This window comes from Archocentrus centrarchus, chromosome 14 (assembly GCF_007364275.1).
Source record: "Archocentrus centrarchus isolate MPI-CPG fArcCen1 chromosome 14, fArcCen1, whole genome shotgun sequence".
NCBI lineage: Eukaryota > Metazoa > Chordata > Actinopteri > Cichliformes > Cichlidae > Archocentrus > Archocentrus centrarchus.
The window spans coordinates 31704055-31723012 of record NC_044359.1 but is presented as its reverse complement, the minus strand read 5'-3'; the positions used below and the strand labels follow the sequence as shown (position 1 = coordinate 31723012).

Here is an 18958-nt window from a genome sequence, read left to right as displayed (position 1 = left end):
AGCAACAGTCACTGAAATGACCACTTGTTACAACCAAACAATGTAGACGAGCAAAATGAGGAAACAATCAATCTCACACAAACATGTCAGTCACATGTCTAGACTGCCAGTTTGTTGCCTAAATAAGACACGGGACTTCATATGAACACTTTTATTAAAGGGATCACAGGTAGAAAAAGCTACCAGCAGTGCCAGAGTCCAGCTACTGCTGACAACCAATCACAGCCTCGCTGAGACAGATGCGAGATCTCCACCTGGCAACAAAATGTAAAACTCAGAGTATTTACTCAGAAACCATAATTAAAAATATTATGCCTATTAAGGGACCACGATGCTTTGCACACACCAAAATAAAACACACGTTTGAATTCCAGTGCTGCCTCTGTTTGTACTCTGGCACAAACAGCAAAAACAAAACTGAATGCATGAATCAGGAGAGAAACCAAAACTGCCATGCAGTTCAGAACATTATACAGAGTTATTAAGAATATAAGCAGTGGGAAGTCAGTCATAGTATATTCTGCTGATAGTGTTAGAAAAACTTTAGCTCATCCACTGAAATGTAATTTTACTGTGAAAAAACTTTTTTTTTTTTTGCAGATATTCAGAAGGGAAAAGTGATACTGACTCAGGCAGAATTACAGCAGCAGCGCATGAAGATCACATCCTTTGAGGTGGAAACATCACAAACCAATATTCACTGATCTGCAAACATTTAAGTTTTAAACATTTAACAAATTCAAATCTGAATAAACGTAAAAAAGAAAAAGAAAAATCATCATCTGACAGACTGTCGGGAACGCTTCTTCAAGAATCCACCAGTGAGATAACTGTTACTAAAATCAACATTAAAATGAGAACTTCTGCACATAAGCACAAGAAGTCATCCAAAAACAACCCGCTCCCAGTGTGGCACATTGTTAATGTCCACACAGCACAGGCCATAAAAATTCAGTAATACATTAGAGGCTATCTACAGGAGCCAAATACATGGTGTCAGCTGATCATATTACAGCATACGGTGAAGACAACTGTCAGTAATAAGTCAGTCAGTAATTCATACCTGACAGAAGCTTGCGTTATGAACCCCCTCTGTCACCGTGTGTGTCTGCTCAGTAACATGTTTGCTCTGACAGATGTGAAGAGTGGAGTCTTAAGGTTCAAACAGAAAAAAAGTCTTTATTCGTTCTGATGCATTCCATACAAATATTCAATTTCCTGATCGGCTTGGCAAAACGCTCTTTTGGCAACTGCTCGCAAAACTGCCAACTGTAATTAGATTGGGTTTTTGTTTCTGTCTGTCAAACCTATTTCCTCCATCAAACTAAAACCAATCGCAAAAATAAAGATAGCAGGACAGCTTGTCCTTCAACGTCTGTGTAGGTCCATGTCCTATATGTAACTGCTGCCACATGCTTCAAGTTTTTTATTTTTTCCTGTCATTCTACTGACGTTTTGCATGACAAATACAGTGTTACTCTGACTATACAAAATACTATGCAGCCGAAGCATGAGGTGGCTGGAGGTGAGGTTATGAAACATTTGGGCTGACAGGAGGTGAAAGGATGGGTTGATCTGAGCCGTCACACCAGAGTGACAACTGCAGCAACAATATCATGAGGTGACGGAACGCATCGCAGCGCGATGAAGGGGCTGGGAGGGGTGGGGTCGGGTGAAGAAAGAACAAGGTTGGGGGAGGGGGGGGGGGGTGTAAAGCAACGCCCCCCTGTGTGCCCTATCGGTCCATTTCATCCAGCAGTGGCGTGGCATCTCCGGCGATTGACATGGGTGTGCTCTCGATCATAGGGCTGGGTGACGGTCGTGGTGTCATCCTCTGAGCTTTCTTCCGGCCCTCTGCTTCCTTTTCCTTCAGCCACTGCTCGGCCATCTTGCCCCAGTCCACCGCGGAGGAGCTGCTGCCGCTTGCCCTGCAGGGAGGGAAGACAAAGGGGGATGTGTTTATTGGACAGTATATGAAAGGAAACCTAAATGAACAGTGGGAGGCTGCCTAGCTTTAAAATAATTTGTAGATGTAGGTTTAGTACCACCTAGTGACAGAAAATGGCAACATTCTACATAAATGGTTGCCTGGTAAAACGCTTCAAAACAGACATTTAACTCTTAAGCTTATGCTGATCTTCTGAGTTTGTAGGTGAGGGGAAAAATATGACCTGCACGTGAAGACTAAACACAAATGACTGACACTCTGGAGGACCTATCACCATTTCATTTATTACCTAAACTTCTGTTTAAAGCAGGATGCTTTTTCCAAAAACACATTCTGCCCTTTTGTACTTACTTTGGCGCCTGCTGCTGCTGCTGCTGCGGCGTTCGTCCTCGGGATGAGGTGGACGATGACGGTGTGCCCGATGAGTGGCCGTGGTGACTGCTGTGATGGCCGTGATGGCTGTGATGTGGCATGTGGCTTCCGTGTGGGTGGGGGTGGGCGTGAGAATGTGAGGACTGGGGGGTGGAGCCGGGGTACTGCGGCGTGCCCAGGGCTTGCTGGCTCGGCGTGGTGTACGAATAGCTGGGTGTCATCATGGGTGTTGCCATGGGTTGCTGAGGTGTGGCAAATACCTGCAGAAAAAGAAAAAAAAAAAATGTGTTGTCTTGTGAACTACGTCCAACTAAAACCACATTCAGTCAGCCCTAATGACGCCAAACATACAGTAAAGTTCTAATTTACTTCAGTGCCGGCCATGTTAACAAACCTGCTAATGTTTTGGCCTTGCAGCCATCATCAGACTCTGTCACATAATTTTAATGCAGCAAAAACCTTATTATAATAACTTTATTATTGAAAAATTAGACCAAGCTTAGTCTCATCTTGTAATTCAGGTTTCTAATGCTGTCCGGCTCACCGTATCAGCTGGTGTTTTCTGGAAAGCATCATTACGAGTTCCTGTTTACAATTATCACAGGATGTCTAATGGACCCCTGTTACCTATGAAAACCTAAACTTAGTGTCAGGCAGTGTGTTGGGAGCCATCGCGATCCCCAGAACAGCCTCTCCCTCTTCTGCACTAGTTTTAAAAAGAACAAAGTTGCCCTCACATGATACGCAGACGAGCTTCCTCCTCCACCCGTGCTGCCACCGTAGCCGTACTGGCTGGAGCCCCACTGTGCAGGGGTCGTGTTGGGGTTCTGGCCCTGGCCCGTGACTGCAGCGATGGCGTTGAACATTTGAGATGTCATGTTGCGTGGGAGGGCGTTGACAGCTCGTGTCAAGTCTAGCGAGGAAGGTCAGAATATATTAGAAGACAGTAAAATGGACAGAACGTGTGCTGAAAATGCAGAATATGGAATGGAGGAAGACAGTGAGACTCACCTGCAATATTAATATTAGCTGGGGTGGCGTTCAGGGATGCAGGCGTTCTTGTACGGCTGCTGTTGGTGGGAGTGATTCCTTGGATGGAAGAGAAAATATTTAAATATTCACCAATAACATATTTTAAGAGCTGTAATAGCTATTATAAAGTATAGTTATAGCACTTTAATACCTGGCACAGGCTCCTGATAATGGTCCTTAAACCAACGGAATAGCCCATTCACTGTCGGAAAAATCTGTGAACGGTAGCGGAAGCCATCTGGGGTAATAGTCACATATTCAATCCTACGAAGAGAAAAAAGATATTATGCTCACTTCTACAGGAAAGCTGTTAATCAATCAGAAACCTTCCAATAAAATAAAATGTACACTTGTGTGACATTTAGAAGTTGGAATTCACATTTTCTATCCACAGAGTCATGAAAACAGTCACAAAATAGAAGAATCATTTCTGCTCACCGTGGTTTTCCACGTGGCTGATAGCCCAGTATGAATTTTCCTGGTAGGTCTTTACATGCTGAAATAAAGTAAGGAATGAAAGTGGGCTTCTCCCTCTTCGCCCTGATCAACAACTCCTCCATTTTCTATCAAACAGAGAACAAGATGAGCTGAGACGTGCAACCCGCGACAAAAAAAACCAACAGAATGAGATGAGAAATTGATTCTTCATTTCAAAGAACAACGTCAAAACAGAAAAATCGATACAGACCTCCCTGTTTCCCCCGTTGCACTCCTGGAAGTACTTATGGCCCAGCAGATCCCGGGCAAATGACGCCATTGGCTGAATGTATCGAGCAGTGATTTCATCCAGATCTTCAAACTCCTGCAGTGAATCAAGGAAACTCTTTAAACAACATATGCACAACACGTTCTCTGCAGGTGTGATTAAGAACAAAATCATGCTTAAAAAAAAAAAAAAAAGTCAAAACAACTCACTTCATTATTGATCCAGAGAGTGTGACCTAAGCTGAATGCATTCTCTTTGCCTTCTTCTCGCACATCAACATGCTGGTAGATACCATCAGCCACCTACAAAACATTGCCTGGCGTCAGATGTTGTGCCAAACAAACTATTACTGTTAATATCTGTTAAACTTTTGACAAATCTTTCTGCCACATTTTGTTTTGGACACGATGAAGCATGTTATTATATTTTCCTCATATAAATGTTTTTGGGGTTTTTTGGAGGGGGGGGGTTACTCTACTGTAGTGCTCTGTTTCTTACTTTCCAGGTGACTGTGAGGTGGTTTTCTCCCTTGCTACTGGGCCTAATGATCAAATCCCCCTGATCCAGGGTCTCCATCATCTTCTCTGCCTGGTTGAAACTGATGTTGTGGAAGTTGGGGTGGGCAATCACACGCTTTATATAGGCTGAACAGACAAAGATAAATGGTATAAGTGTGAATGTTGTTAAAATATAGATTACTAGGTTAACCAAGTGATTAACGGTAAAAATTCAGTACTGTTTTGTGTTTTTATGCTTCATATACTAACGTGTTCGCTGTTGTTTCTTTTTGAGCTCCTCCTCCAGCTTCTGGTCTTCAGACTCATGGTCAAAGTCATAGTAGCTGTCTTTTGGGAGCTTCCATTCGTTGGCCTTGTCCATCAGATCGGAGGTGCGGCACGTGAGGTCAACACTGAATTTCTCAATGTCGATTTTCATGATGCGACAATGAACTGTCATGCCCACCTAAAGTAGCAGGGGTGAAAATCTGTGTTAATGCAGGTCAGGAAGACAGGAAAGAATGGAAAAAGGGAACAACTAATAATCCATCTGTCAGGACTGGATACTATAACTGGACAAACAGGAAGGTGAGATTAACCGAAGAGAGGGGAAAAAATCCTCACCTTGACCCTTTCCTCAGGGTGTTTGACCACTTTGTCACTGAGAAACTTGGTGGGAATGAACCCTTGCACACCGTTATCTAATCTGGAACGCACTCCAATCGCCTGACCTGGACACGACCCACTGTCAAAGTGATTCCACACCTAAAGCACCACACAAAAAACAAAAAAATTTGAAACACGATGTTTTGATGGCAGACTATTATTATTATTTCATACACAAAGTTCAATGAGAAAAGGAAAAGAAGAAAACAGTGTGCGGTACCTCGCTCAGTTCAGGGAAGTTGTCCTGCTGGCAGAAGGGACACTGCCAAAGGCCTGTAGCATCGTTACGAATGGCCTGGTCATAGCTCTCTCCCTGAGGCCGCCGGTGAGCGATACCAGTCACTACACTAGTGATCAGCTTACCTGGATGAAAAGGTGGTGAAAACATTAACCACAGGCAAAATTATTAATCACATATTTCTACTGTGACAGACACTTGACCAGCATCACTCCATTGAAGAAGTGACTGTGATTCATGAGCCGAGTGCTGATGGATCTTTATTCAAAGCAATATATCTTAGTGTAGTGTATATTACCGATATAAAAGGTCTCTGGAGTCTCCTTGGTGAGCATGTTGAAAACCTCCTCAGTGTTAGGGACTCTGTAGGGAACTCGTAAGTCTTTGTACCTACAGCTCAGCTCGGCACGGATGTCATACAGAGTAATTCCCTTGTTGCCATAACCCTATAGGTGCATAACACAGTGGGATGATAGAGGTATAAAAACTTGTCACCACAGACCTGAATCCTGTAGTGGTATAAAATCTACCTCTCTGTCTAAATAAACGGTAAAAAGGGCACATGACAAATAAAAAGAACAGATTGTTTTTTTTAAAGCTGCTATTAGTCCTTCTTAAGCATATTTTTCTTTGGCAAGATAGAGTATGATATTCTAATGTGGTCAAAGGCACAACACACAAAGACACTGACCTGTCTCTCAAGCTCTTCAGCAAATGCATCCAAGTCCAGATCTTTGAGACGTTCTGGATTTTCCAAGATCTCCTCCAGCGCTCCGGCTGGGTTGGCATCTTCTGCCGACTCGTCATACTCGAGGGCGTCTACAGCCATCTTGCGAGCCCACTCGTATGTCTCAGGGTGGACACGAGAACCATCCAGAACCTCGATGTAGGAGTCCGTACTGCCACGAGAATTCGAGGGAATGAAAACTAAGGCTCATAAAATAAACTCACAACAGCAAAACTTGAATTTTTTCAGACCATTTATGTTTATCAAAGGACTGAATCTGCATTTATTATTCAAGACAAGGTACCAACCTGTCCCCAAGTGAAGCCGTGTCAATTTTGATGAAACCAGCACAGTTGATAAAAACCTTGGGTCCCATGTGACACATTGTGACGAGCTGCGTTCTGTTTTCCAAGCGAGTGTTGTTCTGCTTCAGAATCTACACAAAACCAGTGTTTATAATGTCATCAAATAAGGAACAACAGTGTAATCTGATCTCACACATGCAGTTTATACAAGCAGCAGAAATTTATACCTTGAGAAGATGAGAGCCCTTCCTCGGACCCAAACCACACACATACTGAACCAGGCTCTGAGTGTGAGTATGAGCGATGGCTCTGTTCACATCCACTCCAACCTCATTGACACGGTTGATGAACTCACAGTAAAGAGCACTGAGCAAATCCTCCTTCACCACATGTTCCTAAGAAGGACAAGAGAGAAAAAACATTTTTTAAAATGCAGCTGCAGATTCATGTTTTACATTTCATTAGAGAAGCAGCAGGTCATGCTATAATTTATGATTATGCAATACATGATTGCAGATGGGGATCGAGGAGTGGTTTCAGTTGAGAACTGCCCATCTCACGAGAATCTCTAACCTTAACAATTCATTTAATTTATGCCAGCACGTCTGACAGTTGCACACTGCAGAACAATGTCATAACAATGGAGTCTGCACACCCGACTCACATGCAAGCCTATTTTCTACACTGCTGCTACAATGCAGTCTGCTTAAAAGATATAATAATAAAAAAAAAACAGACACGTACAGAAAAATAAGGGAATCGATTAAAAAAAAATCCAGCCTTTAAGCAGAGTTGATAATGGCAGTGATATAAATACAATTCTATTATAATTTGTCCCTACATGATGGAAATTTCACTGAGTGGTAAGAGTTTAATCTTGTAGGAACAAACTTTGACTGCAGTATGTAATGGGTGTATGTGATGCCACAGAAAATACAAACATTTGCAGAAAAAAATCTCTCCATTACCCACAATCAAATAGTTAAAAATGTGCAACCTTAATTTGAATATCTTTGCAGTGATGCCAGTGAAAAATGGTATAAAGCACCTTGTGACACCTAAAAAAGCTTAGATAACACAGAGCAATAAATATATACCTGGCCAAAAACAAAAAAACAAAAAACACCCACCTGCAGCGGGTGTAGTTTGAGGCAGAGAATATCCTCATCTGTGCTGCAGACCTGAGCATACTCCACCAGGGGATCCTGGATCTTCCTGGCTACTGAAACAGCCTGTCGCAGCAACGGAGGATAATCCCTAAAATCAACCTGCACAGACAGAAAGCAGGAGGATCGGAAGAAATGAGCAGTGAAAGTGAACTCAGGGCCGCATCTTAAATCCAGGGAACATGTTTGGGATTAACTAAAAAAGAGTGAAATCACAGAGGAGTCTGTAAATCTCTGGTAGATGAAATACCAAATATGCACCTCAGACTTCTTGCTGTTCATGTACAGGGTGGCCAGTTCATTGTCAACAAGTTCCACTCCAACAGCAGGCAGCGAGGACTCCTGCTCAAGCTCGCTGATAGTTCTCTTGATGTCCTCCATTATCATTTGAGCATCTCTGTGAATGCATTTGTGTTTTTAACATTTCAACTCTACACTGTGAATGCTGTTAAAATCTCTACATTTCCAAGACAAAAGGGAAGAAATCAGTGATTTACCGGTTTTCTCCAGCAACAGCTACTACATGAGGTTTCTTGCTGGACAGAAACTTCTTGAGATTTTCAATGTCACTGGCCTGATTTAAGACACAAAAGAGTAAGCAAAGATCTATTAAGTGACTTGTTTTCAACATATAAAACAAAAAGCATTACAGAGGTGCTACAGCTACCTTCTTCTCTCTCTCATCCTCCCTAAAGGCGTTCCTCCTCTTCATGAAGTAGGGCAGACGAAGGAAGTCCATCACCTCTCCCTCCCCATTGATCAGAGCACAGAAAACTGGAGTATCTCTGCCAAAGTTTATATACCAGAAAATGTTACTACTTTTGGAAGCCATCACAGAGTGTGCATGCTGTATTTAAAAAACTGTGATTTGCACATAGTATCACCAACTCTAGATACAGATATAGCTGGGGAAAAATGTAATGTAGGAACACACACCTGCTGGGCGCATATGCTACACCAAGCACCCGGATGCCTTTTCCCTGATTGTCATCCATCAGATCATCATCTTCCTCAACCTGCTGATCTGGCCTGTATGGAGCCACCTTAAGCCAGTTATACAGCCGGCGGCAGCAGGACTTCAATGACAAATGGAGAAAACAAACAAAAAAAAAATTAGTTTTCAGGTAAAAAAAAAAAAAAAAAAATACAAATTAACACAAAAGTATTTGGATTTAACACATCATCAGTACTGCTTCTAAGACTTTACTGTTTGGATTATCTATATAATAATACAACAAATGGAAGAATGGATAGCATCAATGTGATGACAAATTACCCTGACGATGCTCTCTTTGGCCTCAGCGATCAGTTTGCTCTTCAGCTCCTTGGCCATCTGAGGGTAGAGGAACTGATTGAGAGATCTCTCTATGGCTAAGGTTCGCTGTCTGTTCCACTCCTGCACCTGGTGACTGAACTCATCCCTGTAGTAGAACTGTTTGATCTCATCAAAGTACGTCTGGTCCCCTGCATATCTGGAGAAAAGCACAGGAAAAATTAAGAAAACGTGGACACAGAACAGCGTCTTACTATTTCCAGTAATAATTTCAAAAGCCCCCTGTTCTACTGACAAAGATGTGTGCAATAAGAACAAGGTGCAGTCAAAAATCCAGGAAATTAGACTCAAGGGGCATATCCTACTTAGCTACTCTTTCTTCTAACATCCAAACTAAGTTTCTATGCAGATGCTAAAAATGGGACGACAGTCACATCAAAGCCTGTGGTTGATAAAAGTCCACGGGCCAAGTAAAGTTGATTAATTACAAAAAGGAATTTTAAGAACTCAGGATATTTGATTTTATGATTCCCCTCAACTGTTTAAATAAATCTAAAATGATGCAGGTGCACACTAGGGAATAACTGGATGAATCATCTAGTCTAAAACAAGAAACCAATCAGAATGTAACACATTAACACAGTCTTAAAAAAACAAACAAAAAAAACATAACATGTATTTAGGAGCTAATTCACACCAATAACATTCTTCAATAAACAAATAGTATAGGCCAGTGACTTTGAACCATGCTACACTACACACACATTTAGATGAGTTTGCCCAGTGGGTCTCATGCTGATCCCAGCAGCACTAGCACACAGACACAGCATGCTTTCCCTGCAGGTTAACATGTACAGAATGTAGTTACTCGTTGCTCCAGAATGGTTTTATTCCAGTTTAAAATATTGATCAAAACTGATAAAAACATTTAAGTACTGCGCTGGTTCGCAGGAGCTGTCATTTGTCTTATTGTCTAAACCTCTCTCTATTTTTTTTTAAAAACCAAATTGCTGTCACAGAGCCTGGGGCACTGCCTTTGTGCTTGGTGTCTACGTGATATTTTAGAACAAACAGTTAACTGCATTTGTCAATAAACTACGAATAATTATTTCACATGACTAGTATTTTAAGAACATTTCTAGGAGTTTCAGCTTTTGCAGCTCAGTACACCAACATATCCAAAAGATTTTTATTCATATGCACCAAAAATGCCACTCTACTTACCCTTTGACACCTATAAGGTCTATGCAGATATCAATGGTAAGCAGCCCCTCATCCTCTGCAAGGCACATCTTCAAGAACTGATCCCCATTCAGCTCTTTTACAGGCTTGTTCTTAAGATACTTGAAAGAATAGGCAAAATGAGCCTCATCTATTTCCTACAGGGAGGAAGAAAGGCAGGTTTAGAAAGGGACATTTTTCTTAAGTTTATGTGTCTGTATTTTTTCTGTTTTGTTTTCCAAATGCTTGTAAGTAAATGTGCCTATACCTTCTTGCCCTTTTTTGTGGGTTTGATGTTGACCTTTGCCCTCTCCTGAAAGGTCTGTCTGAGAACATGTCTGACCAAAGGTTCCCGAGCGATCTGCATGGCTACCATGTACCTAGTTCCTTCCAGCACTGCCTCTGGTGTAGGGAACTGACTGCAAACATAATCTTTGGCCAGCTCTACAGGCTCAGCGGGGAATTGCTCCGTCTCGTGACGCTGGTAACTGTCCCTCAGATTTTCTCCAAACTGCTCTGGAGTTAAACCAAACTTTTTAGCCAAGCCATCTGCAGAAAATAGGAATAAAACACATTAGAAATAAAACAGAAAAGAGGCAGCGTACTAATGATCCTTAAACACTGCGATTACATTGTCCAAAACAGAAAGGGAGACTAACCAAGTCCTACGCTCTGGCAGATGCTGTACATATCCCTACGGGATGCCAACTTGAGGTCGGGTCCTTTCTGTTCTTCTTCTTCTTCTACCTCTAATTCCTCCTCTTCACCTAAAGAGACAATCATCCATCAAATTATTGAAATAAAAACACAAAAGTTCCCTCAATAAGGATTTTTTTTTTTTAATCTACAAAAATCTATTCATCATTTAATGAACCACACTTCTCTTACCATCCTCTGACACTTCTTTGATCTTCTTGAGCCTCTTCTTGTTGGCTTTGGCAGCATTCTGCATCTTGGGGATGTCTCGTCCATAGTAGAGCAAAAAGTGATTGTAGACGTCGCCCAGCTCTTCGAGGGTCTGTACATCCTTCAGCCTTTTAAAAAAGGACAAAACAGATTTTAAGAGGAAAAAATAATGTAAATAAGAGAGAATGCTTTTCACCTGCAGGCATCCAGTGCTATGAAGACATACCTCTCCATGTCAGTAGTGTCCAGAGGACGGATACCGTCAGCCAAAGGTTTGTCAGGGTCAGCAGAGATCTGCTCAAACTGATAGGACTGCATCTTCTGAAACAGACGGGTCAGGTTCTGCTTCCGGGTCTTCAGCTGAGTCCACTGGTCGGTGGAAGAGGGAAATGTTAAAATTAAGAAACCAGAAATGGCTTTTGCAAACTCAGATACTGGAAGTAAAATGACTGCAAATAATGTCCAGAGATGACTATGATGGATTAGCATGCAATTATTTCGTGTTTGACAAAGTAATAATACCTTTTCATCCCACTGCCACACCTTCCACAGGTCATTGATATTTAGCTCTGGTTCAACATATTCTTTCCTGTAGAAAGCTATAAATGGAACCTGAGGGAAAAACACAGAAAACTCTTTAAAGTGTCATATTTTTGCCTCCTAACAAAGACACACTGACAAGCTGTTAGTGGCTCAAGGATTGATATAGAATGAAGGGAAGATGAAGGACAGTTCACTGTACCTCAAACTGTTGATTCCTCATGAAGTTGAGGGCCTCTTTGATCTTGGCAATTGTGCTGGGACCTTTCCTGCTGAAGTTTGTGGTTGTGCCCCTGTCCAGATAATCTGTGCTTTCCTGTGAAAGGCATAAAAAAGTTCAAATATTCTGAAGCACAAAAAGGCACTCTATTTAGATATGATGTTGGAAAAATACAAGTTCTTTTTTTTCTGTTAAAAAAAAAAAAAAAAAAGTCTTGAGCCAACTTTCATTTCTTTTAAATTTGCCAGGAAAATAGGAAATCTGTGGAGCGATTTATTGAAACAAGCAAGCATAAATGGAGACACAGTAACTAAGGCAATTCTTTAAGTAGTCTTAAGCAATAGTTCCCCAGGTTTCTCAAAGGACATTCAAAACTCTTCTTTAGATGTTGGCTGCTTCAATAATTTTGAGGTCTGGGTTCTTGGGAATCCATGATTGATAGTGTTCCATTGTGTGTTTTCTATCCATGTATGCTTTTACTGCATTGGGAATACACTTGGGATCATTGTCACACTGATTTATGAGGAGGCTACCAATCAGATGCTTTCCAGATGGTACTGCTTGGTGTGTTAAAATCTAAGAGTACTTTTGTTGCATTCAATCAGGCCTGAAATGAAACTACAAGTCATGACAGAGCCTCCACCATGTTTTACAGATGGCTGCAGGCACTTTATCACACCTTTCTCCTGGCTGCCTCTTGAAAACAATTTAAACTGAAATTTTTAAATTTGGATTCATTACTCTGTTGCTAGTAACAAAGTGCTAAAAGATACAATTTGAAATTGGGTCTCTGCTAGGTTGTTAGGTGTAGACAGAACACTAGTTCATACCTTGAGTTAGGTGCCTTTTTTTATGGTTGAATGATTCAGAGGTCAGTGTTCAATAACAAAAAAAAAGAAAAAGCATTCCTCTGAAAATGGTCAGGTAAAAGGAATGAAGGGTGGCTCAACACTTTTTTTGTATGTATGGCACAGGGGCAATAAAACACTACCTGCATTGAGATTGTGAGAGTGGAAAAGCCATGTCTGAAGATCCACTCTGCTTCCTCTTCCAGCTCATCATCCTCAGCTGGTTTAACAGGAATAGCTCGCAACTACAAGGCAGAAAACGAGCAGTCAGGAAAGCAGCCTCTGGCAAACAGAAGAAGTAAGCTTTCAATAAATTAACCCCAAAACACACACCTGGAACCTCTCAGGCATGTCTGTGGAGCGGATCTCATTGTCCTGGTCAGTCATGTGACTACTTTCGAGCTCACTTGGCTCATAGATCTCAAAAATGCTTTTCCTCCCCACCCTCCTCTTAGTTTGCTTCTTGGGTTGATCCCAGCCCTCTTCTTGATCATCATCATCCTCCTCACCCTGGTCATAAGCATCGGCGTCAAAGTCAGCAAAGTCAAAGTCGCCACCAAAAATCTCCTGAGCCTCCTGGAGGGCTCTGTGGAGAGAGAGAGAGAGAGAGAGTTTGTTTTTTGTTTTTTTGTTTAGTGTTGATTTTCTGCTTAAATATTTTGAATTGATGGACTGCAATGACACTTGAGGCAAAAATCACTGAATGTAGAGGAAAAACACCAACACTCACGCATCTGTGTATCCTGGGAACTTCTTGCTCTTCTTTTTGGTGATGGGCTGGCCATCATCATCCACAATGAAATCATCAATATCTGTGGAACATAAGCACAAACTTACAAACAAACCAATGATTATTTAAAGTAAAATGTGCTACAATGCTTACATTGTCAATTTTTTTTTTTTTAAAGACATCTCTAATATTCTTGTGCCCAACCTGATTCCTCATCCTCTCCTTCTTCATCATCATCAGCGTGCTGGAGAGGTTCATCAACAGCCTCGCCTTCCTCCAGCTCTCCCTCACCATCCCCATGAAAGATCTCATCTGCGATTAAGTCCTTCTCGTCATCATCTTCTTCATCATCGTCCAGTGTTTTTACACGGTCATATTTCTTCTTCTGTGATGCAAGACAAGTCAGTTCAGGTGGCTTCAACTCTTTCAAGTGTGCACAGGTGACTTGAAAAAATAAGATGTCGGGCTAAAAGTAAAAATGTACACAGAGACTGCTTAGAGGAAAAAGGTGATGTGAAGCACTTCTTACCCTCCTTTTCACTTTGACACCCAAGTTTTCCTCAATTAGATCAAGGTCATCATCATCCAGATAGTCATCGTAACCTGAAAAGGTCAAAAGTCTTAAGCAGAGGAAACAACCTCAAGAGAAGCTGCATCTTTGCTTTACTGTTTAAAATACAGGGCTGGAAATATTTTAAAAAATGTAGATATAAAGATTTATTTGGTACATTTATACCGCAATGAAAATCTATGCTATCACTTTGTATAGCAGCTGGAAATAACTCATCGCACACGTCTGGTTCCAAAACATGTGGAGCGAAACATGAAGGATGCAACATGTGCCCAACAGATGGCTGAAATCTGTTTCAGGTTAACTCTCATCATTCAGAAATAGATTTTCCCATCACTTTAAAATCTACTGTTCACACAGTCTGGTACAAAAGGAAAACCTGTAAAACTCAATTAAAACTGCAACTGCAGTATAAGAAAACAGCCACATTAACCAAATCAGTTTTATATTTGAAATAAACTATTGACTGAGACACCAAGAAAAATGCCAATATGAGGTCAGTTTCATCAGTGCACGATATTCAGTCTGAGCTTCTGTTCTTAAAAAGATTTTGATTAACACTATGGACTAACTACAAACTGAGCAATTTGGTTTTTCACTAGAATCTGAAAGATGAAATAGTATGCTTAGAATATATGATTCATTTTTACTCTGCAGTAATATTGAAAAATTCAACAGTTACATCACAAGCAACTGAGCAAAAAGAATCAATGAATCAAGCAATATGTTTCTACAAACTACATTTAGCCTGAGAAAAGAAAGCAATACGAAAACGCATTTTAAGAAGTCAAGTTATATCAGTGAAAAGGAGAGAAAAAGGAAAGACATGTCACAGCATTGATGGCAGTGGCCTTACCCTGCTGCCAAAGAGCAAATCATCAGCCAAACCAGGAAACATATGAGCCGATCATTATGTTGCACTTCTGCGTGCTCACAGTAGGTCGAAACCGTTTCAATAGTGTGAAGGCAGGACCACCTACTTATCGTAGCAAAGATGTACTCAAATGTACTCACTTTTCTTGCCTTTCTGTGCCTATAATGCTAATCAGCATAACATTTTTTTCTGTTGCTAGTACTCTAGATTAAGCCATTACTGAAGCCGTACTGTTGTACATTTGTACATTAGAAATGTACAATTTGTACATTTATACCACAAAAAGAAAAAAAAAAGCTTTTAAACTCTATTGTTGCCAATTTACTAAACTTTTCAAAGCACTTTTCAACAGATCTGACTAGTGCTTCTATACATGCAGTTTTTCTGTCCTGAGACAACTGGCATATAAGTTACAGCTGTCGTTCCATTCACTACAGAAGGACTTCAAAATAACTGCCTGGAGGGGTTACCAATATGGCTGCAGAGTGCCAAGACTTGTTTCTAGAAGGACTTTAGTTGCATAAAGTAACCAAGTACGCCCTTTCACTCACTGATGAGGCGTGATATGCCAAAACAATGGAGCCCGAGTGCTTCCACTCTAGCGACTGTTTGGGTAATATAGATACAGTGAACCCTCGTTTATCGCGGGGGTTACGTTCCAAAAATAACCCGCGATAGGCGAAATCCGCGAAGTAGTCAGCTTTATTTTTTACAATTATTATACAGTACTATAGAAGGAAACCAAAGATCAAAACCTGTTTTCAAGCCGAACACATTCTGTACTGGACAGAGACGAGGGACGGAGGAGATTGATTGACAGCCAACCAGGACGCAGAACACAATGCACGTTCATACACTTAAAAAAAAAAAAGCATAAAAAACTGCACTAAAAAAATCCGTGAAACAGCGAGGCCGCGAGGGGTGAGGCGCGTTATAACGAGGGTTCACTGTATACATGTACAATTTACTGAATTGATGAAACAACAAAGCACTGAGGCTGTTATCAAACAATATGGGACAGTATTAATCAATAACAACAGCAGTTGGTATCAACTTCTTTAAAAATAATATAATTGCTGCATTTGTTTTAGAGAGATGTGTCCAGAGGATTTGTTTTTTTGTTACTGAGCACCAAGCAGGAAATACTGTGAATGTAAGCTCCTATAATTCACTGCATGATGGCTACAACCGTTTTAAAACACCAGGTGAACTTACTGCGTTTTTTTTTATGTCGACGCCTCACTTCCTCTTCTGAATCACTCCCACCTCCACTTCCACTTTTCCCCACTTCTTCTTCCTCCTCTTCTACCTCATCTCCATCATCAATGAAGCCACGTAAATTCCCCTTCTCATCTTGGTCTTCTGGGTTATCCTCGTCTTCTTCATCTGTTGAGAAATGACAGACGAGTGATCACACGCCATACAACTTCAACACACACTCCCAAAGTTAAAGAGATGTGATTTTACCATCTTCTTCCAAAAACCTCTGGTTCTTCTTAGGCTTTAAGTCCTTCTCCTCAAACTCCTCCTCTGATTCTTCTGCCTCACTCTCAATAAAGTCCGACATGACTGCTGTTCCTGGGAAAAAGTGTAAAATGCTGTTAGTAAATTTTAAACTGAGCAATATTGGATTCTCCCAACCCCAACCCCTTCAGTCTGATACCACAGACCTGTGAATTCTTTCTTTCTAGAACCCTGAATAGCTCAATATATTACCAAAGACATTCTCTTATAATGTCACCTGTATTAAACAAATACTATCAGTTTGTTGTGATTAATTTGTTAACAATTCAATAGTAATACAGTACTGTGCAGAAATCTTGAGTTGCCCCTCATCTCTTTATGTTTTGCTAGAAAAGTTGGAAACAGGTGCAATGATTTATTGAAATGTGTGCAAATATGCATGGAAATGCAGTATATAAGAAAAAAACTGAGTTTGTACTATTCTAATGAGCTTGAAAATCAATATTCGGTATGACCACCTTTAACACAGCCTAAACTCTCTTAGTCAGCTTTCTTATCATTTCTTTAAACAGCCTTCAGTAAAAGGTCTCCACAGTTCTTATAGATCATTCATAGCTGTTCTTTGGATGTTGGCTGCCTTTTGTTCTGTTCTATGTCAAGATGATCCCACACTGCTTCAACAATGCTGAGGTCCGGGCTCTGAGGAGGCCAATCCCTGACTGATAGTGTTTCATTGTGTGTTTTTCTAGCCAGGTATGCTTTTACTGCATTGGTTTGGGATCCCTGTCATGCAGAAAAATGAAGCTGCTGCCAAGCAGATGCTTTCCAGATGATTTTTCAAGGTGTTTCAAAGTCTGATGGTACTTTTCTGCATTCATAATTCCATCTATTTTGACAAGATTACCAAGACCACTGGCTGAAATGCAGCCCCAAACCATGACAGAGCCTGACAGTAGACAGAGCAACAGAAGGGCCAGATGCATCTCTCAGGTCCCATGTCAGGTCTTTGCTGGACTTTCTTTTTCTTTTTTTTCTTATTCTTAGGATTTGAATTTCAGATACAGTTCATCTGCTGTAGATAGCTTTTGGGACTGCCACTTCTTTTGTCGTCCACTTGTTCAGTTTCCTCAAAATGTTTAAGGATACACTGCAGAGATCCGTTCCCAGTTTTCAGCAAATATCTCACTGGGAATCCCCTTGATGCAAATTACTGCTTTATTCCTGTCAAACTACAGACTGATGGCATTTCTGTATATTCAACAAGTCCCTAAAGATAATATTTAAAATTGATTCGTTGCTAATGTGTCTGTTTTGTGTGGACAACATTGGTACATCCTACGAGTTACGTGCCTTTTTTATGCTTGACTGATTAATAGGTCAATGTTAAACAAACAACATCAAATATATATATACATACCTCTAAAAATGGTCAGGTGGACTTAAAGAAGTGGACTAAAATGAGTGAAAAAGCAGCCGATGTCCAAATAAAGGTTTTACAGCTATTCAGAAAGCCTGAAGAACTATTGCGCAAAGCCACTTAAAAAAATTACAAGAGTCTGGCTGCTTGGAAGCAAAATCTAAAGAAATCAGCGAAACTCAAGACTCACACAAACGAAAAATTACACTTGAAAACGATGTCCCTTGGAAGCACAAAAAACCCAGCATTAACAGCACTTAGGTTTATGTTTTTAGTCGACCCTTGTAATGGTTTTCACTCTGTTATGATGCTAGGAAGCGGGCTTTAACAATGACTTCACCTAGTCATGTCGCAATGCGCACACGCACACATACACCCAACACTGACGGAGATTACCGAACAGACTTGCTTTAAATATAAAGGTAGATTACCTCATCCAGGTGAAATCTTCAAGTTAAAGAAGTAAAAGGCTGTTTCAGAGTGAACTCTTATTACTAATGATAGCTAAAACTGTTATCTCTGGATGCTAGCAACCAACGAGGCTAAACATATATTAGCAATGCTAGTTAACTGGAAAGCAACATTACAGCTAGTACAATGGTGGCACGTTGCTTCTTTCAATCGTGTTGGCAGTAAAAGGCCGGCGTAGCGAAAGTAAATTCGCCGTCACATACATTAACCAAGGCCTCCAAACCAACTTCGCAGTTTAACGCTGGTTAGTTAATGCTATAGCATATCGATGCGTTAGCCTGCCATTAGCTGGAAAGACAACAACAGCCACCAGCATTAAGCACGAACTACTTAAAAAAGAAGACATCGCAGTGAAGACACAGCAGATAACCACGGTAAAATGTGGACTTACACGTCTCTGTGAGGTGGCGTACTCCGAATATATTAACAGTAACAACTGTATTGTATTGTATTTTATGTTTCGGAGGTTGCACTTGCAAAAATGGCCGAGAACGAGCGGCGTGATGACAATTCCGGAATGGAGCAAGGGAACTTCCAACCTCTTCCGAAGCACGGTAACTCCCCCTGCGGTTTGCCTCGACTCTACACAAAATTAAACAACTAAAATTTCACTGTACCATATGTCAAGTTTTACTATCGGTAATATATTTTTCCTAGCACAATTCTATTTTGAAGTGTAGTGCAGAGATGCCAAATAACCCACGAAAGTAACTCCCAAACGCAGTAAGACTGTGCAATCCCTGATCCAAGTCGCTAGGGGCGCTGC

At 40.9% G+C, this 18958-nt stretch overlaps 1 protein-coding gene across 1 annotated transcript; it reads right to left on the bottom strand.

Annotated features, from left to right (window-relative positions):
• Positions 1-558: 558 nt before the first annotated feature.
• supt6h (SPT6 homolog, histone chaperone and transcription elongation factor) lies at positions 559-18882 on the bottom strand. The gene is made up of 37 exons (XM_030746617.1): positions 18584-18882; positions 16308-16418; positions 16056-16226; positions 13925-13998; positions 13600-13780; positions 13396-13477; positions 12999-13251; positions 12809-12910; positions 11800-11913; positions 11580-11669; positions 11284-11426; positions 11040-11185; positions 10811-10918; positions 10420-10700; positions 10155-10309; positions 8934-9129; positions 8594-8733; positions 8325-8442; positions 8155-8231; positions 7919-8054; positions 7622-7759; positions 6719-6886; positions 6495-6622; positions 6151-6358; positions 5758-5905; positions 5442-5584; positions 5180-5320; positions 4826-5021; positions 4557-4702; positions 4268-4360; positions 4041-4154; positions 3791-3915; positions 3504-3616; positions 3332-3409; positions 3058-3233; positions 2300-2580; positions 559-1928 (listed from the first exon to the last, which is right to left on the bottom strand). The coding sequence occupies exons 2-37, from the start codon at positions 16405-16407 to the stop codon at positions 1736-1738; spliced, it is 5256 nt and encodes a 1751-aa protein (XP_030602477.1). The 5' UTR covers positions 16408-16418; positions 18584-18882; the 3' UTR covers positions 559-1735.
• Between the last annotated feature and the right edge of the window lie 76 nt (positions 18883-18958).